Source organism: Oncorhynchus keta, chromosome 13, assembly GCF_023373465.1.
Source record: "Oncorhynchus keta strain PuntledgeMale-10-30-2019 chromosome 13, Oket_V2, whole genome shotgun sequence".
In the NCBI taxonomy this organism is placed as follows: domain Eukaryota; kingdom Metazoa; phylum Chordata; class Actinopteri; order Salmoniformes; family Salmonidae; genus Oncorhynchus; species Oncorhynchus keta.
Genome location: NC_068433.1, coordinates 32,492,143 through 32,519,040, shown reverse-complemented (window position 1 = coordinate 32,519,040; position 26,898 = coordinate 32,492,143). Strand labels below are relative to the sequence as shown.

Below are 26,898 nucleotides of genomic sequence, written 5' to 3'. Positions count from 1 at the left end.
TGCCTGAGATGACCCAAGAGAACCATTGGTGTTCAATGCATAGACACTTAGCTGAACCACGTGAACGTAGTTCAGCTGTTGCTTGTTCAATGCGTAGACATTATAAACACTGCTGCAGCGTGTGTTTGAGTGAGCATGTACAGTATGCACATGCGGGTGTGCAAGTATAATCCAAATGGATTCAAACATTCATACCCCAATATGGCCACCAACCTACATACGTCATTGGAACACTTTGTAATCAGAACATCGATTCCACGAAGATTGTAAAAAAAGGGGGTCACAAGTGAGACGATGGGATCTCCCTTCCTTACTATGTCATTAGGGAACCAGTGACCTCTTTCTCACTTCCTCCACACTGCTAGAGCAAGCTGAACATGATAGTCCCAGTGTGTATCTCAGGAGTATGTGTGTGTGTACGTATGCATGTGTGTGTGTGTGTGTGCGTGAGTGTGCTGTATGTGCATGTGTGTGCCTGCCTGCATGTATGCTGGATGAATGTCTGTATGTGTACTGTGTGAATCTGTGTGTGCAGGTGTCCAGGGAGGGGGAGATACAAAGCTTCATCATTAAAGCTTTAACCTGGTTAAATGAAAGGTTAAATAAATCTTGATGACATGTAGATTTACCATATCTCTCCTGAAGGAGGAGGACTACAAACTTAGGGCAGGAGGTGAGAGGGGGGTGTGTCTCTTCCAGGGAAATGTCTTCCGTCACGGGGAGACGAGGCTCCCTCTGCCCTGCTGACAGACTGACCTCCACAGGGGCTCTGGAGGTATGGAGATTTGTATGTGTGTATGCATACAGTCCGAAAGGTACAGAATGGCAGGCTCAGGGTCAGGCTAGGCAGAGGTCAGTAATCCAGGGTGGTGTGACAAGGTACAGAACAACAGGCAGGGTCAGGGCAGGCAGAATGATCAAAAACCAGGAAAGAAAAAAAAAGGAACTAATGCCAGCCAGGACCACGGGAAAAAATGCTGGTAGGCTTGACGAAAGAAAACAAACTGGCAACAGATAAACCGAGAACACAAGTATAAATACACTGGGGATAATGAGGAAGATGGTCGACACCAATAATGAGACTCTCAAATCTCACAAATCTGATTGAATGTTGCTATATGTTCCTGTTTTATAGCTTATGTAGCCTAACGTTAAAGAAATGACAGGTCAATGACTTTTTTAAATATTTTTTACATTTAACCTAATTAATGTAGATCCAGTGAACAATGTTATAATGTGCTTCATTTGTTGTTAAAGCTAACTCTCTCTCCTCTGCTCTCATCCTTCTAGACCTATCGGCTGCCTTCGATACTGTGAACCATCAGATCCTCCTCTCCACCCTCTCCGAGTTGGGCATCTCCGGCGCGGCCCACGCTTGGATTGCGTCCTACCTGACAGGTGGCTCCTACCAGGTGGCGTGGCGAGAATCTGTCTCCTCACCACGCGCTCTCACCACTGGTGTCCCCCAGGGCTCTGTTCTAGGCCCTCTCCTATTCTCGCTATACACCAAGTCACTTGGCTCTGTCATAACCTCACATGGTCTCTCCTATCATTGCTATGCAGACGACACACAATTCATCTTCTCCTTTCCCCCTTTTGATGACCAGGTGGCGAATCGCATCTCTGCATGTCTGGCAGACATATCAGTGTGGATGACGGATCACCACCTCAAGCTGAACCTCGGCAAGACGGAGCTGCTCTTCCTCCCGGGAAGGACTGCCCGTTCCATGATCTCGCCATCACGGTTGACAACTCCATTGTGTCCTCCTCCCAGAGCGCTAAGAACCTTGGCGTGATCCTGGACAACACCCTGTCGTTCTCAACTAACATCAAGGCGGTGGCCCGTTCCTGTAGGTTCATGCTCTACAACATCCGCAGAGTACGACCCTGCCTCACACAGGAAGCGGCGCAGGTCCTAATCCAGGCACTTGTCATCTCCCGTCTGGATTACTGCAACTCGCTGTTGGCTGGGCTCCCTGCCTGTGCCATTAAACCCCTACAACTCATCCAGAATGCCGCAGCCCGTCTGGTGTTCAACCTTCCCAAGTTCTCTCACGTCACCCCGCTCCTCCGCTCTCTCCACTGGCTTCCAGTTGAAGCTCACATCCGCTACAAGACCATGGTGCTTGCCTACGGAGCTGTGAGGGGAACGGCACCTCAGTACCTCCAGGCTCTGATCAGGCCCTACACCCAAACAAGGGCACTGCGTTCATCCACCTCTGGCCTGCTCGCCTCCCTACCACTGAGGAAGTACAGTTCCCGCTCAGCCCAGTCAAAACTGTTCGCTGCTCTGGCTCCCCAATGGTGGAACACACTCCCTCACGACGCCAGGACAGCGGAGTCAATCACCACCTTCCGGAGACACCTGAAACCCCACCTCTTTAAGGAATACCTAGGATAGGATATAAAGTAATCCTTCTCACCCCCCTTAAAAGATTTAGATGCACTATTGTAAAGTGGCTGTTCCACTGGATGTCATAAGGTGAATGCACCAATTTGTAAGTCGCTCTGGATAAGAGCGTCTGCTAAATGACTTAAATGTAAATGTAATGTAAATGTTGTTGATATACAGGCATTATAACCCCGACCTTGGATGATGGTATACAGTGTCGGGGTCCTGTTAGTACAGTGGCTATTATATTGTGAAGTGAATTCCATTAACGCAACTGCTTGAGACTGAATGAATCACACGTTCGTGCATCGTCTTGTTATGAATAAACTTGATTGAATGGTAATAAAACAAATAAAGTCACGTTCATGCGTTCACACATTTAAGTCACGCCCTCAGTAAAAAACAAATAAATCACACGGTCAACGGTTCATTCTTGGCATTTATTACCCCTCATAAATTGGTATGCAGGGTGGCAGGGGGGATGGAGGTATGACGTGTTTGTATGTGTGTGTACAGTTGAAGTCGGAAGTTTACATACACTTAGGTTGGAGTCATTAAGACTTGTTCTTCAAGCGTGTGCGAGCAAGGAGGCCTACAAACCTGACTCAGTTACACCAGCTCTGTCAGGAGGAATGGGACAAAATTCACCCAACTTATTGTGGGAAGCTTGTGGAAGGCAATGCTACCAAATACTAATTGAGTGTATGTAATCTTCTTTATTTTTACTCTGATTAAATGTCAGGAATTGTGAAAAACTGAGTTTAAATGTAGTTGACTAAGGTGTATATTCACTTTTGACTTCAACTGTGTGTGTGTGAGAGAGAGAGAGTGTGTGAAATAGGTTAGTCCTGCTGTGTGGGGTTGGTATGGGGGGGTGGGGGGGGTGGCAGGTGGCACACTATCATGTGATTGGTAAAGTTGAATTACTACTGCTGTTAGCAGCGAGTTACGCAGAAGTTCACACACACACACACACATAGAGGTAGCGGGTAGCCTCTGGGTCTCAGGAGATAAAGTATTTGTGGCTGACGTGAGTTTCAAAACAGTAATGCCTCATGTCTCAGAGTGTGTGTGTGTTTCGAATTTAGCAGTTCATCAAGAGGAAAGGTTAAGGGTTTTATGGACAACGTAGTAAGGCTTCTTTGGTGCGGAGTGACACCACACACACATCATAAATCGTCCCTTTAGTCATTGTAGGTTCATAATGTTTGTCCCATGTGTATGGTTTAGTAAGGTCAGTTCATGGACCTGAAATTTGCCAAACCTCCTCTCATCCCTCTCTCCATTACTCTTCCATCACTCACTCTCTCTGGGGTCATTTCCCGTCCATGGCTCTGTCTTGGGACCGTCCATCAGAGCCTTCTAAGTACTTGACTCCCCACCTATTTGACTGGCTTCTTCTGTGTGTGCATACTGAAGTATCTGGTTCTCTCACCCCAGAGGAGCTGACCCTCTCTTCTTTGTGTGTGTGTGTGTGTGTGTGTGTGTGTGTGTGTGTGTGTGTGTGTGTGTGTGTGTGTGTGTGTGTGTGTGTGTGTGTGTGTGTGTGTGTGCGTGCGTGCGTGCGTGCGTGCGTGCGTGCGTGCGTGCGTGCGTGCGTGCGTGCGTGCGCGTGCGTGCGTGCGTGCGTGCGTGCGTGCGTGCGTGCGTGCGTGCGTGCGTGCGTGCGTGCGTGCGTGCGTGCGTGCGTGCGTGCGTGCGTGCGTGCGTGCGTGCGTGCGTGCGTGCGTGCGTGCGTGCGTGCGTGCGTGCGTGCGTGCGTGCGTGCGTGCGTGCGTGCGTGCGTGCGTGCGTGCGTGCGTGCGTGCGTGCGTGCGTGCGTGCGTGCGTGCGTGCGTGCGTGCGTGCGTGCGTGCGTGCGTGCGTGCGTGCGTGCGTGCGTGCGTGCGTGCGTGCGTGCGTGCGTGCGTGCGTGCGTGCGTGCGTGCGTGCCCAAAGGGTTCTTTGTGTGTGTGTGTGAAGACTTAAGTGTGTGTAAATTTCCTTGACGTGTCCATCACAGCTTTGACTCCACCTGTATGTGATTAATTCTCTCTGTAACCCCCACAGGAGCTGAATCTAATGAGAAAGACCTATATGGGATTCATTCACAATGGAACCATAGACATTTCATCACTAAACTATACCAGTGATCTTTCCTAGAACGTCTGAGTACAACTGTGGATACAAAACCAGCTGTCCCTCTTAGAACTGACTTCAGGGAGTGCTTTTTACTGCATGCAGTGTGTGTGTGTTTATGTGTGTGTGTATGTTTGGTATCCTCAAGCCTCTTACCTAAAGGTCCTAGACACCTTCACTCTTAGAAGAAAGGGTGCTATCTAGAACCTTAAAGGGTTCTTTGGCTGTCCCGATAGCGGCACCCTTTAAAGAACCCTTTTTGGTATCCACAGAAAGTTCTACCTGGAACCAAAAAGTGTTCTCCTATAGGGACAAACGAAGAACCCTTTTGGAACCCTTTTTTTCTAAGAGTGTATAGGTCCACACCATACTAGATTGACTGACCATTGACTCCTCAGATCCACATGACACAGAAGTGGGGAGACACTTATAGGTTAGATGTGGGCCAGCCCCCGGAGGATTGTGGGTGTATGTAGAGCCTTGGTTAGACAATGTACAGTAGCTTGTGCTTTTCGTAATCGGATCAAGAACCAACCACAATCAGTTATTTTAATTGTTGACACACCCGTCTAAAAATGTGGGCACAATAAAGTAAACATTATCACAGCTCGTTTTGCTCATATTTAACCAACGGTGCCAATATTAGTGTAGAGCACTGTAAGTTGAATTGACGTTAGCTAATATGGTGACAACGATACAGGCTGTGTGTAGTGGTTAAGGGTTATGATATGAAGGTTTGGCTTGGAAAGTTTTTTTTGCCTGGTCACACACAGCTGATGTGTTATGCATTGAAGTCCCAAGTGAAGGGAAAAGGGGAGGAGGAGAGCGACAAGGAATTATTCAACGATCAAAGGGATCATGCTGTTTGTATGTGGCTGCTATGAAAGTGAACTGTGTTTTCGTGTGATCAGGTGTGTTCTCATTCCGCAAATTCTGTTGAAAAACGTTTCTTAAATGAAAGCAAACGGAACGAAACCGGGATAAACATACGTGAATTTGTCCAACATTAACTCTCGTTTGCAACTGTTGGACTGATGATTACACCATAGATCTGCTAGATGCAGGCAAGAGTGTCCAAGGCGGAATTGGATGTGTCAATGTCTGTTACCTTGATTACTCAAATTTCTCTTTTTTAATTTTTATTTCACCTTTATTTAACCAGGTAGGCTAGTTGAGAACAAGTTCTCATTTGCAACTGCGACCTGGCCAAGATAAAGCATAGCAGTGTGAACAGACAACACAGAGTTACACATGGAGTAAACAATTAGCAAGTCAATAACACAGTAGAAAAAAATCTATATACAATGTGTGCAAAAGGCATGAGGAGGTAGGCGAATAATACAATTTTGCAGATTAACACTGGAGTGATAAATGATCAGATGGGCATGTACAGGTAGAGATATTGGTGTGCAAAAGAGCAGAAAAGTAAATAAATAAAAACAGTATAAAAACAGTATGGGAATGAGGTAGGTGAAAAAGGGTGAGCTATTTACCTATAGACTATGTACAGCTGCAGCGATCGGTTAGCTGCTCGGATAGCTGATGTTTGAAGTTGGAGAGGGAGATAAAAGTCTCCAACTTCAGCGATTTTTGCAATTCGTTCCAGTCACAGGCAGCAGAGTACTGGAACGAAAGGCGGCCAAATGAGGTGTTGGCTTTAGGGATGATCAGTGAGATACACCTGCTGGAGCGCGTGCTACGGATGGGTGTTGCCATCGTGACCAGTGAACTGAGATAAGGCGGAGCTTTACCTAGCATGGACTTGTAGATGACCTGGAGCCAGTGGGTCTGGCGACGAATATGTAGTGAGGGCCAGCCGACTAGAGCATACAAGTCGCAGTGGTGGGTGGTATAAGGTGCTTTAGTGACAAAACGGATGGCACTGTGATAGACTGCATCCAGTTTGCTGAGTAGAGTGTTGGAAGCCATTTTGTAGATGACATCGCCGAAGTCGAGGATCGGTAGGATAGTCAGTTTTACTAGGGTAAGCTTGGCAGCGTGAGTGAAGGAGGCTTTGTTGCGGAATAGAAAGCCGACTCTGGATTTGATTTTTGATTGGAGATGTTTGATGTGAGTCTGGAAGGAGAGTTTGCAGTCTAGCCAGACACCTAGGTACTTATAGATGTCCACATATTCAAGGTTGGAACCATCCAGGGTGGTGATGCTAGTCGGGCATGCGGGTGCAGGCAGCGATCGGTTGAAAAGCATGCATTTGGTTTTACTCGCGTTTAAGAGCAGTTGGAGGCCACGGAAGGAGTGCTGTATGGCATTGAAGCTCGTTTGGAGGTTGGATAGCACAGTGTCCAATGACGGGCCGAAAGTATATAGAATGGTGTCGTCTGCGTAGAGGTGGATCAGGGAATCGCCCGCAGCAAGAGCAACATCATTGATATATACAGAGAAAAGAGTCGGCCCGAGAATTGAACCCTGTGGCACCCCATAGAGACTGCCAGAGGACCGGACAGCATGCCCTCTGATTTGACACACTGAACTCTGTCTGCAAAGTAATTGGTGAACCAGGCAAGGCAGTCATCCGAAAAACCGAGGCTGTTGAGTCTGCCGATAAGAATTTGGTGATTGACAGAGTCGAAAGCCTTGGCGAGGTCGATGAAGACGGCTGCACAGTACTGTCTTTTATCGATGGCGGTTATGATATCATTTAGTACCTTGAGTGTGGCTGAGGTGCACCCGTGACCGGCTCGGAAACCAGATTGCACAGCGGAGAAGGTACGGTGGGATTCGAGATGGTCAGTGACCTGTTTGTTGACTTGGCTTTCGAAGACCTTAGATAGGCAGGGCAGGATGGATATAGGTCTATAGCAGTTTGGGTCCAGGGTGTCTCCCCCTTTGAAGAGGGGATGACTGCGGCAGCTTTCAATCCTTGGGGATCTCAGACGATATGAAAGAGAGGTTGAACAGGCTGGTAATAGGGGTTGCGACAATGGCGGCAGATAGTTTCAGAAATAGCGGGTCCAGATTGTCAAGCCCAGCTGATTTGTACGGGTCCAGGTTTTGCAGCTCTTTCAGAACATCTGCTATCTGGATTTGGGTAAAGGAGAACCTGGAGAGGCTTGGGTGAGGAACTACGGGGGGCGGAGCTGTTGGCCGAGGTTGGAGTAGCCAGGCGGAAGGCATGGCCAGCCGTTGAGAAGTGCTTATTGAAGTTTTCGATAATCATGGATTTATCGGTGGAGACCGTGTTTCCTAGCCTCAGTGCAGTGGGCAGCTGGGAGGAGGTGCTCTTGTTCTCCATGGACTTCACAGTGTCCCAGAACTTTTTGGAGTTGGAGCTACAGGATGCAAACTTCTGCCTGAAGAAGCTGGCCTTAGCTTTCCTGACTGACTGCGTGTATTGGTTCCTGACTTCCCTGAACAGTTGCATATCACGGGGCTATTCGATGCTATTGCAGTCCGCCACAGGATGTTTTTGTGCTGGTCGAGGGCAGTCAGGTCTGGAGTGAACCAAGGGCTGTATCTGTTCTTGGTTCTGCATTTTTTGAACGGAGCATGCTTATCTAAAATGGTGAGGAAGTTACTTTTAAAGAATGACCAGGCATCCTCAACTGACGGGATGAGGTCAATGTCCTTCCAGGATACACGGGCCAGGTCGATTAGAAAGGCCTGCTCACAGAAGTGTTTTAGGGAGCGTTTGACAGTGATGAGGGGTGGTCGTTTGACTGCGGCTCCGTGGCGGATACAGGCGATGAGGCAGTGATCGCTGAGATCCTGGTTGAAGACAGCGGAGGTATATTTGGAGGGCCAGTTGGTCAGGATGGCGTCTATGAGGTGCCCTTGTTTACAGAGTTAGGGTTGTACCTGGTGGGTTCCTTGATGATTTGAGTGAGATTGAGGGCATCTAGCTTAGATTGTAGGACTGCCGGGGTGTTAAGCATATCCCAGTTTAGGTCACCTAACAGAACAAACTCTGAAGCTAGATGGGGGCGATCAATTCACAAATGGTGTCCAGGGCGCAGCTGGGAGCTGACGGGGGTCGGTAGCAGGCGGCAACAGTGATAGACTTGTTTCTGGAGAGAGTAATTTTCAAAATTAGTAGTTCAAATTGTTTGGGTATGGACCTGGAAAGTATGACATTACTTTGCAGGCTATCTCTGCAGTAGACTGCGACTCCGCCCCCTTTGGCAGTTCTATCTTGACGGAAGATGTTATAGTTGGGTATGGAAATCTCTGAATTTTTGGTGGCCTTCCTGAGCCAGGATTCAGACACGGCAAGGACATCAGGGTTAGCAGAGTGTGCTAAAGCAGTGAGTAAAACAAACTTAGGGAGGACCTGTGCACCTACGTTGTACACTTTCATTCATAGGCTAGGTTGTAGCTACCTCGTGATGGGTATAGAGAAAATTAGTATCATGTAATAGCCTAAACCTATCAATGTTACATTGAGCTGGGTGAATGGAATATGAATGACAGTCATCCAATATGCTGTAATAGAAATAAGGCCATGCTCATAAAAAATTGTCTTCCCTTATCTTCGACCACCACTGGATTTGATAAAGACTTCGAGCTGAAGCCAGAGTCTGGAAAGCACTTAATCTGAAGTAGATCTGAAGACATCAACCGTATAGTAGTTTTAAGTTTTAATGTCACACTCACAAGTATAGTGAAATGCCTTTCTTGCAAGCTCTAACCCAACAATCCAGCAATCAATAACAATGTAATACTAAAAATATAGTTCCCACTGTGAAGCATGGAGGAGGAGGTGTGATGGTGTGGGTGTGCTTTGCTGGTGACACTGTCGTGATTTATTTCGAATTCAAGGCACACTTAACCAGCATGGCTACTACAGCATTCTGCAGCGATACGCCATCCCATCTGGTTTGGGCTTAGTGGGACTATCATTTGTTTTTCAACAGGACAATGACCCAACACACCTCCAGGCTGTGTAAGGTCTATTTGACCAAGAAGGAGAGAGATGGAGTAGTGCATCAGATGACCTGGCCTCCACAATCACCCAACCCAATTGAGATAGTTTGGGATGAGTTTGACCGCAGAGTGATGGAAAAGCAGACACAAGTGGGATGTCCTTCAAGACTGTTGGAAAAGCATTCCAGATTAACCTGGTTGAGATAATGCTAAGAGTGTACAAAGCTGTCATGTGATTCCACATGTGTTATTTCATATCATTGATGTACAATGTAGAAAATAGTTTTTTTAAATCAAGAAAAACCCTTGAATGAGTAGGTGTGTCCAAACTTTTGACTGGTACTGTAAACATATTTTCCTTTATTATTTTCCACTAACTCTACCAACCCTCCCCTAATTGGAGTAAACTAATGAACAACAACACTTTGGCTTTAACTTTATTTATTTTTTTACTTATTTTGTACATAACGTTGCCTCTACCGTCTATTATGACTTGAAAATAACTTCTAGACATCAGGACTGCGATTACTCACCAAAGACTAGCAGAATCCTTTTTTTCCTTTCATGACTCTGACAAGCCCGCCGCGAAGGATATACTGCTTCCTCGGGAACAGGCCACGATCCCTGTGATCTGCGGGAAGAGGAGGCGGAGTAAGAGGGGCCGAAGGGCGGGCTGCCTTCTGAGAATTCGTAGGTGATCGAATAAACCCCCACTTCCCTCCATTTTGCTAGTAAACGTGCAATCTTTGGAGAATAAAATCACCAAGTTACGCGGAAGATTAAACTGCCAACGGGACATAAAAACGATAATATCTTATGCTTCACGGAGTCGTGGCTGAACGACGACACTGTCAACATACAGGTGTCTGGTTATACGATGTACCGGCAGGATGGAACAGCGGCGTCTGGTAAGACAAGGTGAGGCGGACTATGTATTTTTGTAAACAGCAGCTGGTGCACGATATCTAAGGAAGTCTCGAGCTATTGCTCGCCTGATGTGTAGAGTATCTCATGATAAGCTGTAGACCACACTACCTACCGAGAGAGTTTTCATCTGTATTCTTCGTAGCTGTTTTACCAAGACAGGCACCAAGACAGCATTGAATGAGCTGTAATCCGCCATAAGCAAACAAAGAAAATTCTCACCCAGAGGCGGCACTCCTAGTAGCCGGGGACTTTAATACAGGGAAATTTAAATCCGTTTTAACAAATTTCTATCAGCATGTTAAATGTGCAACCAGAGGAAAAAGAGTTCTGGACCACCTATACTCTAAACACAAAGACGCATAAAACGCTCTCCCTCACCCAACATTTAGCAAATCTGACCATAATTATACCCTCCTGATTCCTGCTTTCAAGCAAAAATTAAAGCAAGAAGCACCAGTGACTAGATCAATAAAAAAAGTGGTCAGATGAGGCAGATGCTAAGCTACAGGACTGTTTTGCTAGCACAGACTGGAATATGTTCTGGGATTCCTCCGATGGCATTGAGGAGTACACCACATCAGTCACTGGCTTCATCAATAAGTGCATCGATGACATCATCCCCACAGTGACTGTACGTACATATCCCAAACAGAAGCCATGGATTACAGGCAGCATCCGCTCTGAGCTAAAGACTAGAGCTGCCGCTTTCAATGAGCAGGACTCTAACCCGGACACTTATAAGAAATCCCGCTATGCCCTCCGACAAACCATCAAACAGGCAAAGCTTCAATACAGGCATAAGATCGAATCGTACTACACAGGCTCCGACACTCGATGGGTGTGGCAGGGCTTGCAAACCATTACAGACTACAAAGGGAAGCACAGCCGAGAGCTGCCTAGTGACACGAGCCTACCAGATGAGCTAAATTACTTCTATGCTCGCTTCGAGGCAAATAACACTGAAACATGCCTGAGAGCACCAGCTGTTCGGGATGACTGTGTGATCACGCTCTCCGCAGCCGATGTGAATGTTGACCTGTTTAAAGGTCTTACTCACAAGGCAACAGGGCCAGATGGATTTTCAGGACGTGTACTGCAAGCATGCGCTGACCAACTGGCAAGTGTCTTCACTCACATTTTCAACCTCCCCCTGTCCGTGTCTGTAATACCAACATGTTTTAAGCAGACCACCATAGTGCCTGTGCCCAATAACACTAAGGTAACCTGCCTAAATGACTAACGACCTGTAACATTGAAGTCAGTAGCCATGAAGTGCTTTGAAAGGCTGGTCATGGCTCACATCAACACCATCATCTCAGAAACCCTAGACCCACTCCGATTTGCATACCGCCCAACAGATCCACAGATGATGCAATCTCTATTGCACTCCACACTATCCTTTCCCACCTGCACAAAAGGAACACCTATGTGAGAATACTATTAATTGACAACAGCTCAGCGTTCAACACCATAGTGCCCTCAAAGCTCATCAATAAGCTAAGGACCCTGGGACTAAACACCTCACTCTGCAACTGGATCTTGGACTTCCTGATGGGCCGCCCCCCAGGTGGTAAAGGTAGGTAACAACACATCTACCAAGCTGATCCTCAACACGGGCCCCTCAGGGGTGCATGCTCAGTCCCCTCCTGTACTCCTTGTTCACTCATGACTGCACTGCCAGGCACGACTCCAACACCATCATTAAATTTGCCAATGACACCACAGTGGTAGGCCTGATCACCGACAACAACGCGACAGCCTATAGGGAGGAGGTCAGAGACCTGGCCATGTGGTGCCAGGACAACAACCTCTCCCTCAACATGATCAAGGCAAAGGAGTTGATTGTGGACTACAGGAAAAAGAGGACCGAGCATGCCCCCATTCTCATCGACGGGGCTGCAGTGGAGCAGGTTGAGAGCTTCAAGTTCCCTGGTGTCCACATCACCAACAAACTAACATGGTCCAAGCACACCAAGACAGTCGTGAAGAGGCCACGACAAAAACCTATTCCCCCTCATGAGACCGAAAAGGTTTGGCATGGGTCCTCAGATCCTCAAAAGGTTCTACAGCTGCACCAATTAGAGCATGGCTGGTTGCATAGCTGACTGGTTGCATCACTGCCTGGTATGGCAACTGCTCGGTCTCCGACCGCAAGGCACTACAGAGGGTAGTGCGTATGGCCCAGTACATCACTGGGGCCAAGCTTCGTTGCCATCCAGGACCGCTATACCAGACGCTGTCAGAGGAAGGCCCTGAAAATTGTCAGTCTCCAGTCACCCTAGTCATAGACTGTTCTCTTTGCTTTAGCATGCACGGCAAGAGGTACCGAAGCGCCAAGTCTAGGTCCAAGAGGGCTCTAAACAGCTTCTAACCCCAAGTCATAAAACTTCTGAACATCTAGTCAACTGGCTACCCAAACTATTTGCATTGCCCCCCCACAGTATATTTTACATTAGTTATCTTGTTGTTATTAGTCCCACCCTTCAGCTCCATTCAACCCCTCCCATCAATCTCTTAACACCTTCCATATTCTATTTGTCCCATATTGTTCAACTGTGCTGTGATGTTTCACACAATTCTGAAGATTGTAATTTTAAAGATGAACATTTTTGCTAATAGTATTATTGATCGATTGACTATGACTTTTCAAATCACCCAGTTATGCTACCTGTAGAGTTAGCTCAAGGTAAATGTTGTAATTCTTCAGCCATTCCTGAACCTGTGAACAAAAATAACATATGGACAGTACCAAAATAAATGATCTAATGACTCTGTCTCTTCGCAGCAAAATCTGCAGAGCTGGGAAGGTTGTATCCCCCATATATATATATAACATTTTAATTGGTTGCAAGAATTATGTACAATAATTTAAATTGAAAAATGATATGTTTTGAATCCGCCATCGTTTTGCGTATCAGTTCATAAACCATGTGCCATGGAATCGGTACATCGAAAATCTCTTCCCAACTATTTTGCAATCTATATGGCACTGCTTTAAATTTTTTGGTCGTTAAATTAAACTGGTATGGTTTTTTATTCATCGCAATTGTATTTAGCCAATTTTGGTCTTTAATGCAGGGCTGACAGACAAGTTCCTTAATTTTTCCCCTTTCCACTTGCCTCTTCCATTTTTGCGATAATGCTGCAATGAGTTGATTGTAATTTTGGGTAGAGCAGTAATCTCCATCTCCACCTCCACAGTTAACGCAACCCTATAAATCATTCATTTCAATGGTGCCCTGCTCCTAAGAGCAAAGCAAGGAGAAGACCTTGACCCAAGTTGCATGACACGGAGCACCCGCTCCCTCTGGTCAGAAGAAACACAAACAAACATCACATGTCCACTACAGTTTACCTTCAATGATTCAACTGCACCAGTGGAGGCTGCTGAGGGGAGGACGACTCATAATAACGTCTGGAACAGAGCGAATGGAATGATATCATACACATGGAAACTGTGTGTTTTTTGATGTATTTGATACCATTCCACTGATTCTGCTCCAGTCATTGCCACGAGCCCGTCCTCTCCAATTAAGGTACCACCGACCTCTATTGAACTACACCCACCCTGAACTTTGTCACCCACCCTGAACTTTGTCACCCACCCTGAACTTTGTCACCCACCCTGAACTTTGTCACCCACCCTGAAACCACAAATGGATCCGCCAAAAGACAAGGCTCCACTTTTTCCCAAAATGTCACTCCTACTCTCCTCTCTGCACAGACCATACAAACGCTCCACACCGCGTGGCCGCGGCCACCCTAATCTGGTGGTCCCAGCGCGTACGACCCACGTGGAGTTCCAGGTCTCCGGTAGCCTCTGGAACTGCCGATCTGCGGCCAACAAGGCAGAGTTCATCTCAGCCTATGCCTCCCTCCAGTCCCTCGACTTCTTGGCACTGACGGAAACATGGATCACCACAGATAACACTGCTACTCCTACTGCTCTCTCCTCGTCCGCCCACGTGTTCTCACACACCCGAGAGCTTCTGGTCAGCGGGGTGGTGGCACCGGGATCCTCATCTCTCCCAAGTGGTCTTTCTCTCTTTCTCCCCTTACCCATCTGTCTATCGCCTCCTTTGAATTCCATGCTGTCACAGTTACCAGCCCTTTCAAGCTTAACATCCTTATCATTTATCGCCCTCCAGGTTCCCTTGGAGAGTTCATCAATGAGCTTGATGCCTTGATAAGCTCCTTTCCTGAGGACGGCTCACCTCTCACAGTTCTGGGCGACTTTAACCTCCCCACGTCTACCTTTGACTAATTCCTCTCTGCCTCCTTCTTTCCACTCCTCTCCTCTTTTGACCTCACCCTCTCACCTTCCCCCCTACTCACAAGGCAGGCAATACGCTTGACCTCATCTTTACTAGATGCTGTTCTTCCACTAACCTCATTGCAACTCCCCTCCAAGTCTCCGACCACTACCTTGTATCCTTTTCCCTCTCGCTCTCATCCAACACTTCCCACGCTGCCCCTACTCGGATGGTATCGCGCCGTCCCAACCTTCGCTCTCTCTCCCCGCTACTCTCTCCTCTTCCATCCTATCATCTCTTCCCTCTGCTCAAACCTTCTCCAACCTATCTCCTGATTCTGCCTCCTCAACCCTCCTCTCCTCCCTTTCTGCATCCTTTGACTCTCTATGTCCCCTATACTCCAGGCCGGCTCGGTCCTCCCCTCCCGCTCCGTGGCTCGACGACTCATTGCGAGCTCACAGAACAGGGCTCCGGGCAGCCGAGCGGAAATGGAGGAAAACTCGCCTCCCTGCGGACCTGGCATCCTTTCACTCCCTCCTTTCTACATTTTCCTCCTCTGTCTCTGCTGCTAAAGCCACTTTCTACCATTCTAAATTCCAAGCATCTGCCTCTAACCCTAGGAAGCTCTTTGCCACCTTCTCCTCCCTCCTGAACCCCCCTCCTCCCTCTCTGCAGATGACTTCGTCAACCATTTTGAAAAGAAGGTCGACGACATCCGATCCTCGTTTGCTAAGTCAAACAACACCGCTGGTTCTGCTCACACTGCCCTACCCTATGCTCTGACCTCTTTCTCCCCTCTCTCTCCAGATGAAATCTCGCGTCTTGTGACGGCCGGCCGCCCAACAACCTGCTCGCTTGACCCTATCCCCTCCTCTCTTCTCCAGACCATTTCCGGAGACCTTCTCCCTTACCTCACCTCGCTCATCAACTCATCCCTGACCGCTGGCTACGTCCCTTCCGTCTTCAAGAGAGCGAGAGTTGCACCCCTTCTGAAAAAACCTACACTCGATCCCTCCGACGTCAACAACTACAGACCAGTATCCCTTCTCTCTTTTCTCTCCAAAACTCTTGAGCGTGCCGTCCTTGGCCAGCTCTACCGCTATCTCTCTCAGAATGACCTTCTTGATCCAAATCAGTCAGGTTTCAAGACTAGTCATTCAACTGAGACTGCTCTTCTCTGTATCACGGAGGCGCTCCGCACTGCTAAAGCTAACTCTCTCTCCTCTGCTCTCATCCTTCTAGACCTATCGGCTGCCTTCGATACTGTGAACCATCAGATCCTCCTCTCCACCCTCTCCGAGTTGGGCATCTCCGGCGCGGCCCACGCTTGGATTGCGTCCTACCTGACAGGTCGCTCCTACCAGGTGGCGTGGCGAGAATCTGTCTCCTCACCACGCGCTCTCACCACTGGTGTCCCCCAGGGCTCTGTTCTAGGCCCTCTCTTATTCTCGCTATACACCAAGTCACTTGGCTCTGTCATAACCTCACATGGTCTCTCCTATCATTGCTATGCAGACGACACACAATTAATCTTCTCCTTTCCCCCTTCTGATGACCAGGTGGCGAATCGCATCTCTGCATGTCTGGCAGACATATCAGTGTGGATGACGGATCACCACCTCAAGCTGAACCTCTGCAAGACGGAGCTCCTCTTCCTCCCGGGGAAGGACTGCCCGTTCCATGATCTCGCCATCACGGTTGACAACTCCATTGTGTCCTCCTCCCAGAGCGCTAAGAACCTTGGCGTGATCCTGGACAACACCCTGTCGTTCTCAACTAACATCAAGGCGGTGTCCCGTTCCTGTAGGTTCATGCTCTACAACATCCGCAGAGTACGACCCTGCCTCACACAGGAAGCGGCGCAGGTCCTAATCCAGGCACTTGTCATCTCCCGTCTTGATTACTGCAACTCGCTGTTGGCTGGGCTCCCTGCCTGTGCCATTAAACCCCTACAACTCATCCAGAACGCCGCAGCCCGTCTGGTTTTCAACCTTCCCAAGTTCTCTCACGTCACCCCGCTCCTCCGCTCTCTCCACTGGCTTCCAGTTGAAGCTCGCATCCGCTACAAGACCATGGTGCTTGCCTACGGAGCTGTGAGGGGAATGGCACCTCAGTACCTCCAGGCTCTGATCAGGCCCTACACCCAAACAAGGGCACTGCGTTCATCCACCTCTGGCCTGCTCGCCTCCCTACCACTGAGGAAGTACAGTTCCCGCTCAGCCCAGTCAAAACTGTTCGCTGCTCTGGCCCCCAATGGTGGAACAAACTCCCTCACGACGCCAGGACAGCGGAGTCAATCACCACCTTCCGGAGACACCTGAAACCCCACCTCTTCAAGGAATACCTAGGATAGGGTAAGTAATCCTTCTCACCCCCCTAAAAAGATTTAGATGCACTATTGTAAAGTGGCTGTTCCACTGGATGTCTTAAGGTGTATGCACCAATTTGTAAGTCGCTCTGGATAAGAGCGTCTGCTAAATGACTTAAATGTAAATGTAAATGTACTGGACCATATTCTTCTTACTATCTACCCCGGACAGGGTATCGTCTGTTGAGTCTGAGCTTGCAGAAGGTTAGGCGGAGCAGTAATATCTGAACAATTACCTGCTTGCTTTAGAAATGGCCACTCCTTTCGACACACCCACTCCTTTCCACACGCGCATACCCCAGTCGCCATATTGGGGCTCAGCTTCCCCCTTCTCATTCAAAACATTTTTGCAAAACATAATTCTCTAGACCTCCAAGGGAGGTGTGATAATGAGGTGGTTATGGAGGTATGGCAACACAAGACTAATAGACCAATAACAAATAGAGCTCCAAACCTCTCTGCCTATAAGAGAGAGTTTTAAGTTTTCCCCTCCCCTCTCAGACCACACACCCAGACAGCCCAAACAAAATTCTTGCTTGAGAAATGTTTTTGCTAAAAAAAATATTTTTTTTTTTCAATTTTAATGGAAAACTATTAACAGTAAAGTACTTAAATGTTACCCAGAAAATATTTGATATTGATATAAAAACAATGTGGACCCCCTGGCCTAGGCAGAGAGCTCTGTAAATATTGTACATAATTTTGTTATTTTCATATTTTTTCGTCACATTTTTTAAATAATGTTTGGGGTTGATCACTTACATCTCATGGTCTTGACTCTGACTTTCATCATTCTTTTTGGCTTACGCCTATAGCTAGCTAGTTGGCTGTTTTGGATTCAAATAATGCAGCCCCTGCTTTATTGTTTAATCTGTCAGGAAGGATTTACAAAAAGTACTGCATGCTGTGTCCAGAGACGACAGAAGACTTTCAGGGACTATTCTTAAATGCTGCCAAGATGTTGTGACTTCCCGTGTCCTTTTCAGCAGCTGTGGCATGACCCATGTAGGTGCTACATGTTCGGCAATGGACAACCAGTAGCTACGGAGAAGCAGGTCCTATGGAGAAACTGACCATCGATTCCACCTCCGCCGAAGCTACACTGCCTTTCCAATCCAAACTGCCTCAAACTCCCAGCCTTTCACCTGAAGCCTAATTGAGACATTCAATCTCAATACCATCTCAATTTACATTTGTTGTTTGTTTTACTTTTCATTGACTTTGAGATGATGTTCTGTAACACACGTTAAAAGCATTATTATTATATAATATCCCAAGTCGTTGTCTGTCATAGGATTGTCTGGCTCTGTAGGATTCAAGTTTATTATGTGAGCTGCAGGCATGTTGATAAGACAATGCACAGAAACACATTGGTCAAAGTACTGGAACAGAGCACTTAAGTGTTCCAAGTTAGGGGAGAAATGTTTCCACACAAAACGATGGACATGGGGTTTATTTTTCAGTCTTAAAAGTTTATAACAACTTCTGGATAACATAACATAAACAAAAATAAAAAAAAACAGATTTTTAAAAAATGAATAAATGTCACCCCATGATGACATTACAAATTCAAAATAAGATTTGAAAATCACAGGAAGAATCTTCCCCCCCACAGCTCTCCTCGTTGACCGTAGAATAGAAAAAGAAAGAATAGAACAAATTCTATTTGAGTCTATTCTCGCAGTACGTAACATTACATGCATACCTACCACACGCTCGTTCATAGTGGGACAACCTAGACCAGTGTTAAGATGTGAATTCATATCAATAATATACATTTTCAGGAGTGAATTTTATTATGGCATGAAATCGGGTCATTTTCTAACCCCCCATTTAACTATCGAACGATAGATTACTAGTAGAAATCAAATACAAAAGTTTGAGTGATTGGCATTATCATACACAGTACATGATCATAATAGGATAGGGTTTTTGTTTGGTTGGCAGGGAAACTCTGTTTACTCAGTTTCGTTGTCATGCCAATAGTTTTGTGAAATATGAAAAAAAATTACCTTTTGGAGATAAAAATAATGAATGATGGAAAATAAACTCCCGCCCGCAGCCAAAGTGTATATACTTTTTTATTTTTAAATATATATATATATATATATATATATATATATATATATATATATATATATAAAATACTGTTTCATTTATAGATGTACAATATCTGAATGAGTGTGTGTATATGTGAGCGAGTGAAAACACGAGTGTGTGAATGAGTACATGAATCAATTAAATGAGTGAAGACAAGTGAACAAACAAAATCAACCCAGAAATTCATAATATAGCTAAGTACCTGTTTTATGTCTTACAACTATAAAGGTGTTTTACATAATATACACATTTAATTACTTACAAAAAGAGAAATGAGGCCTAGAGTTAACAGGCTGGGAGAGACAGCAGTGTTAGTACCACCAAAGAGAAAAAACGAGATAAAAGGAAAGAATAACAGAAAGATTTAATAAAAATGAAAACCTAGAAAAACGCAGTCTCGCTAAGAAAGCTCATCAGTGCATCTCTTCTCTTTGATGTTCCGACGTCAAAGTGCCGATTTGGTAACACGGAGACAACTCCACTCATTTGTAAAACACAAAAAGAAAAAATGAAAGAAAAAATGAAAGAAAAAATCTGTCTAAAAATGAAATGTTTGTACCACCCTCTGTACTGTACGGAAAATCTAAATATATATTTTTTCTTGTTGTTGAAACAAAATAATAATTTTGAAAAGATAAAAATAAAATGCACTTTTGCCACACAAGGCACCTTTCATGTTTTTTTTTGTGTTTCTTTTTGACGTACTTGAGGTATTAAAAAAGAAAAGACTAGATTCATTTTTTCAACGTTTTTTTCTTTTGTTGCTGTGTTGCACAGTAGCACCATTTAAGTTGTTGTTTCCGGAAGACAATACACCATTGGAATTCCACCTTGTCACGGAGACATCATCATCACCACCCCTCCGCCGCCGCCATGTTCGTTGTCGGTTGTCCCCAGCAACGGTTGCCGCTGCGCTGTTACGTCCTCTTCATACAGACCACACAGCGGCTGACGCGCGTCCGCAGGTTACCTGCTTTCAGCGTCTCCGACTGTGGCTTCCTGTTAGGGGTCAGGGGTTAGAGGTCAGGGTTTGGCATCACTGAATGGGCACTCGGATCTTTACATTTTATATGAAAACTACCCATCTCAAGCAAATAACTACATTATCTAATGCTTTCAGTGTAATTTCTCATTACTCAGGATCAATCAACCAATCAATTATTCAATAAATCAATTACTGAGGGGAAAAAACCCATCATAATCTCTGCAACATTCTCTCGTACCTGAACATTTCTGATTGGTCGACGGTGGCCAGCCAGAAGCTGTAGGAGTTGCCGTAGTAGTTGCAGGTTCCCCGCCCGTGGCACTCGATGAAGGGAGCGCTCCGGAATTCCTCTAGACAGGAGCCAGGGGAGGCCAGAGCCTGACCCGAACCCTCAGCACCAGCACTAGTGTGCTGTTACAAAAAGAGAGCGGGAGGAAGGGAGGGAGAGGAGGAGGGGAGTGGGAGGGGATTGGTGGAGAAAGGTAAATGTGTGTGTTCATATGGTGACTTAAACACACTTAAAATGTCAAACTTGATTTGTGTGTGTGTGTGTGTGTGTGTGTGTGTGTGTGTGTGTGTGTGTGTGTGTGTGTGTGTGTGTGTGTGTGTGTGTGTGTGTGTGTGTGTGTGTGTGTGTGTGTGTGTGTGTGTGTGTGTCTGTGTCTGTGTCTGTGTGTGTGTGTGTGTGTGTGTGTGTGTGTGTGTGTGTGTGCGTGCGTGTGTGTGCGTGTGTGTACCATCATGAAGGAGTATCCAATCCACAGTGGTTCCCAGTAGCTGGGGCAGGTGGGGATCTGAATGGTCTGACTGTGTACAGCTATCACCATGGCAGGGGCCTCACACACCGCACACCTAAAACACACACACACACAGAGGAGTGGTTAAATACACACACTCAGACATGATCAAATCACAGTCCCCTATTGTATCTCGTCTCCTCTATATGCCCTCCGTCCCTCCATCCCTTCCCCCTCCCTCCATCCCTCTCTACCTGCTGATGTAAGGTTTGATGCCCTCTCCGGTGATGGGGGCCATAGTCATGGGCATAGGCGTGGGTGTGGACAGCCAATAGGAGTAGTCGTTACGGGAGGCAAAGTTACACACGTTGTTGATGTTACAGAACATGAATGGCATGGTGCTGAACCGACGCAGGCAACTACCAGCAGTTCCTAGAGAGAGGGAGTAGAGGAAAGAGGGACGAGAGGATGGGGAGAGATGAAGGGGAGGAGGGAGGGGCGAGAGGATGGGGAGAGATGACGGGGAGGAGGGAGGGGCGAGAGGATGAGGAGAGGAGAGGAGAGTTTAATAATTTGTTTGGAAGATTTTCCAGCTTTGAACTATTTCCTATGTGTGTGTGTGTGTGTGTGTGTGTGTGTGTGTGTGCGACCACGCATGTGTGTGCAGGCGTCTTTGTGTCCCAGCTTGTATATATAACTCCAGTCTCCATCCTTACCCAGGTCCTGTCCGTGTGCCCTCTCGTTGCCCTGTACGTAGAGCAGAGAGTAGCCGTCGTAGATGAGGCTGGTGCCCTCTGGGCAGAGGGGGACGTCCTCGCCCTGGCTGTGTCTGGTGATCAGGAAGCCGTGCGCCACAGAGGCAGATCCAGATGGACCTGGGGGGCCCTGCAGGCCATCTGAACCAGGGGGACCGGGATATCCACGCTCACCTGGGAACAGGGGATAGAAGGGATAAAAGACAAAGCATGGGGAACATTACCAACTCAATGAATTGTATAATACCATTGATTGATTACACCAATACCGTAGGCAGAGTAAAGTTCTTGGCAGAGTAAGATGTGCTATAATGATCAGTATAATCAGTAAGATGTGCTACAATGATCAGTATAATCAGTAAGATGTCCTACAATGATCAGTAAGATGTGCTACAATGATCAGTATAATCAGTAAGATGTCCTACAATGATCAGTAAGATGTGCTACAATGATCAGTAAGATGTGCTACAATGATCAGTATAATCAGTAAGATGTCCTACAATGATCAGTAAGATGTGCTACAATGATCAGTATAATCAGTAAGATGTCCTACAATGATCAGTAAGATGTGCTACAATGATCAGCACAATCAGTAAGATGTCCTACAATGATCAGTATAATCAGTAAGATGTGCTACAATGATCAGTACAATCAGTAAGATAAGATGTGCTACAATGATCAGCACAATCAGTAAGATGTGCTACAATGATCAGTAAGATGTCCTACAATGATGAGTATAATCAGTAAGATGTGCTACAATGATCAGTATAATCAGTAAGATGTCCTACAATGATCAGTATAATCAGTAAGATGTCCTACAATGATCAGTATAATCAGTAAGATGTCCTACAATGATCTGTATAATCAGTATGCTCAAATCTTTTAAAAAAAAATCAGTTTTGGAAGACTGACTGTCCAAACAGCGAGTTACACGTGTCCAAATCAGATTTGTGTATGTTCAGACTTGAATCATTTGCAGATGGTAATGGCGGGTGTGTGTGCAGTAAGTAGTGTTGGCTGATTGGTGGTGATGCTCGTGCTCCCACTCAATCAGAAGTTATGTAGCAAGCTAAGGTCACAACTACGCCTGCCATGGAACTCTCCCAGTTGCTTCGAATGTTCGAAATCGGGGTGTAAGAACACTAAAGCCTCAAAGGATAAGATGATCCACCTTTCAAAACAAGTCATTTTTGGCTAGCAACAACAGTCAACTAGTTAGCTAGGTAGCAGTTTAGCTTGCTAGCACATTCTCAAATTTGTTTGTAAACAATTAACAAGCTAGTAATACTAAGTTCCTGTCAAACTGTCAACAGAGTTGCTAGCATGCAACAATATATGCCAAAAAACAGTCTACAAACCACTTTAAATCAGATTGAACTGTTTAGACAAAAGTCACATGGCCAGAAATCTGATTTGTATCAAACTCAGAAAAACTATCAGATTAGAATCAAACTGCCAGTGTGAAAGCTTTAGATGTGCTATAATTAGGGATGTAACGATTCACCATAGCGGTCCCCGATTCAAATGTTTAAGATACAAGTGCATCGGTCCGCGGACCCCAAACGGATTAAAATGTAGCATGCAATTTATTATGTGACTTGTTAAGCACATTTTTACACCTGAACGTATTTAGGCTTGCCATAACAAAGGGGCTAAATACTTACTGACTCAAGACATTTCAGATATTCATAAATCTAAAAACATAGTTCCACTTTGACATCATGGGTTATTGTGTGTAGGCCAGTGACACAAAATCTAACTGTAATCCATTTTTAATTCAGGCTGTAACACAATTTAAAAAAAGTCAAGGGTGTGAATACTTTCTGAAGGCACTGTACCTGCTAAACAGGGCTTACAATATCTTTTATTTTAATAATAATTGATTGGATTTATATAGTGCTTTTCTACCAACTGAGGTACTCAAAAAACTTTACATAGTAGAGGTAAACTCACCTCATCCACCACAAATGTGTAGCACCCACGTGGGTGATGCACAGCAACCGTTTTTGTGCTAGAACACTCACCACAGACCAGCTGGATAGGTGAGGAGTGATATACAGTACCAGTCAAAGGTTTGGACACATCTACTCATTCAACGTTTTTTCTTTATTTTTACTATTTTCTACATTGTAGAATAATAGTGAAGATATCAAAACTATGAAATAACACATATGGAATCATGATAGGAGGGCATGTTGTCCGGACCTCTGGCAGTCTCTATGGGGGTACCACAGGGTTAAATTCTCGGGCCGACTCTTTTCTCTGTATATATGAATGACGTCGCTCTTGCTGCGGGCGATTCCCTGATCCACCTCTACGCACACGACACCATTCTGTATACTTCTGGCCCTTCCTTGGACACTATGCTAACTAACAATCCAAACGAGCTTCAATGCCATACAACACTCCTTCCGTGGCCTCCAACTGCTCTTAAATGCTAGTAAAACCAAATGCATGCTTTTCAACCGTTCGCTGCCCGCATCCACCCGCCTGACTAGCATCACCACCCTTGAAGGTTCCGACCTAGAATATGTGGACCACTATAAATACCGAGGTGTCTGGCTAGACTGTAAACTCTCCTTCCAGACTCATATTAAACATCTCCAATCCAAAATCAAATCTAGAATCGGCTTTCTATTTCGCAACAAAGTCTCCTTCACTCACGCCGCCAAACTTACCCTAGTAAAACTGACTATCCTACCGATCCTCGACTTCTGCGATGTCATCTACAAAATAGCTTCCAAACACTCTACTCAGCAAACTGGATGCAGTCTATCACAGTGCCATCCGTTTTGCTACCAAATCACCTTATACCACCCACCACTGCGACCTGTATGCTCTCGTCGGGCTGGCCCTCGCTACATATTCGTCGCCAGACCCACTTACTCCAGGTCATCTATAAATCTATGCTAGGTAAAACTCCGCCTTATCTCAGTTCACTGGTCATGATAACAACACGCACCTGGAGCACACGTTCCAACACGTTTATATCTCACTGATCATCCCCAAAGCCAACACCTCATTTGGCCCCCTTTCCTTCCAGTTCTCTGCTGCCAGTGACTGGAATGAATTGCAAAAATCGCTGAAGTTCGAGACTTTTATTTCCCTCACCAACTTTAAACATCAGCTATCTGAGCAGCTAAGCGATCGCTGCAGCTGTACATAGTCCATCTGTAAATAGACCACCCAATCTACCTAGGATAGGATAAAGTAATCCTTCTCACCCCCCTTAAAAGATTTAGATGCACTATTGTAAAGTGGCTGTTCCACTGGATGTCATAAGGTGAATGCACCAATTTGTAAGTCGCTCTGGATAAGAGCGTCTGCTAAATGACTTAAATGTAAATGTAAATGTACCCACCTCATCCCCATAATGTTTTTTTTATTTACTTTTCTGCTCTTTTGCACACCAGTATCTCTACTTGCACATCATCATCTGCTCATTTATCACTCCAGTGTTAATCTGCTAAATTGTAATTATTCGCTCCAATGGCCTACTTATTGCCTACCTCCTCATCATGCCTTTTGCACACACTGTATATAGACTTTCTTTTTTCTACTGTGTCATTGACTTGTTTATTGTTTACTCCATGTGTAACTCTGTGTTGTTGTCTGTGTCACACTGCTTTGCTTTATCTTGGCCCGGTCGCAGTTGCAAATGAGAACTTGTTCTCAACTTGCCTACCTGGTTAAATAAAGGTGAAAAAAAAATGTAAACCTCAGGAGGCTGAAGAAATTCGGCTTGTCACCAAAAACACTCACAAACTTTTACAGATGCACAATCGAGAGCATCCTGTCGGGCTGTATCACCGCCTGGTACGGCAACTGCTCCGCCCATAACCATAAGGCTCTCTACACAACTCATCACCGGGGGCAAACTACCTGCCCTCCAGGACACCTACACCCCCTGATCTCACAGGAACGCCAAAAAGATCATCAAGGACAACAACCACCCGAGCCACTGCCTGTTCACCCCGCTATCATCCAGAAGGCGAGTTCAGTACAGGTGCATCAAAGCTGGGACCGAGAGAATTTAAACCAGCTTCTAACTCAAGGCCATCAGACTGTTAAACAGCCATCACTGACATTGAGTGGCTGCTGCCAACATACTAACTCAACTCCAGCCACTTTAATAATGGAAAAAGTGATGTAATTAATGTATCACTAGCCACTTTAAACAATGCCACTTTATATAATGTTTACATACCCTACATTACTCATCTCATATGCATATACTGTACTCTATACCATCTACTGCATCTTGCCTATGCCATTCGGCCATCACTCATTCATATATTTATATGTACATATTCTTATTCATTCCTTTACACTTGTGTGTATAAGGTAGTTGTAGTGAAATTGTTAGGTTAGATTACTTGTTAGTATTACTGCATGGTCGGAACTAGAAGCACAAGCATTTCGCTACACTCGCATTAACGTCTGCTAACCATGTGTATGTGACAAATAACATTTGATTTGATTTGAAGATGTGCTAAGATATTGTATGTGTCAATATTAATAATGGTTCCAACATGAAGGAACATTTGGCCAAAATATGGTTTTCTCTGACAGATCTGGGTTAAAATGTGAAACACACTACATGACCAAAAGTATGTAGACGCCTGCTTGTCGAACATCTCATTCCAAAATAATGGGCATTTACATGGAGTTGGACCCCCCGTTGCTGCTTAACAGCCTGTACTCTTCCACTAGATGTTGGAACATTGCTGTGGGGACTGGCTTCCATTCAGTCATAAGAGCATTAGTAAGGAAGGGCACTGATTTTGGGAGATTAGGCCTGGCTCGCAGTCGTCATTCCAATTCATTCCAAAGGTATTCGATGGGGTTGAGGTCAGGGCTTTGTGCAGGCCAGTTCTTCCACACTGATCTCGACAATCCACTTCTGTATGGACCTCGCTTTGCGCACAGGGGCATTGTCATGCTGGAACAGGAAAGGACCTTCCCCAAACTGTTGCCACAAAGTTCCAGAGTCCAGAATCCAATGCTGGCGAGCCTTAACCAACTCCAGCTGAACACTTGGCATTGCGAATGGTCGGCTCCTCGGCCATGGAAACCCATTTCATGAAGCTCCTGATGAACAGTTCTTGTGCTGACGTTGCTTCTAGAGGCAGTTTGGAACTCGGTGGTGAGTGTTGTAATCGAGGACAGATAATTTTTTACACGCTACGCACTTCAGCACTCAGCGGTCTCATTCAGTGAGCTTGTGTGACCTACCAATTCACGGCTGAGCCGTTGTTGCTCCTAGCCGTTTCCACTTCGCAATAAGAGCACTTGACCGGGGCAGTTCTAGCAGAGCAGAAATCTGATGAACTGACTTGTTGTAAAGGTGGCATCCTATTGTCAGTGTCAAGTTGAAAGTCA

General features: G+C 45.8%; 1 protein-coding gene across 1 annotated transcript in view; it reads right to left on the bottom strand.

Annotated features, from left to right (window-relative positions):
- Positions 1 to 18,377: 18,377 nt before the first annotated feature.
- col4a5 (collagen, type IV, alpha 5 (Alport syndrome)) overlaps positions 18,378 to 26,898 on the bottom strand; it is a 79,784-nt gene continuing 71,263 nt past the window's right edge. Inside the window, exons 44-48 of the mRNA XM_052460006.1 lie at positions 21,478 to 21,690; positions 21,016 to 21,193; positions 20,762 to 20,876; positions 20,263 to 20,435; positions 18,378 to 20,038 (exon numbers count right to left, since the gene is read on the bottom strand). Of these exons, the coding sequence (XP_052315966.1) occupies positions 19,957 to 20,038; positions 20,263 to 20,435; positions 20,762 to 20,876; positions 21,016 to 21,193; positions 21,478 to 21,690 (761 nt within the window). The 3' untranslated portion in view covers positions 18,378 to 19,956. The remainder of the gene's footprint in view (positions 20,039 to 20,262; positions 20,436 to 20,761; positions 20,877 to 21,015; positions 21,194 to 21,477; positions 21,691 to 26,898) is intronic.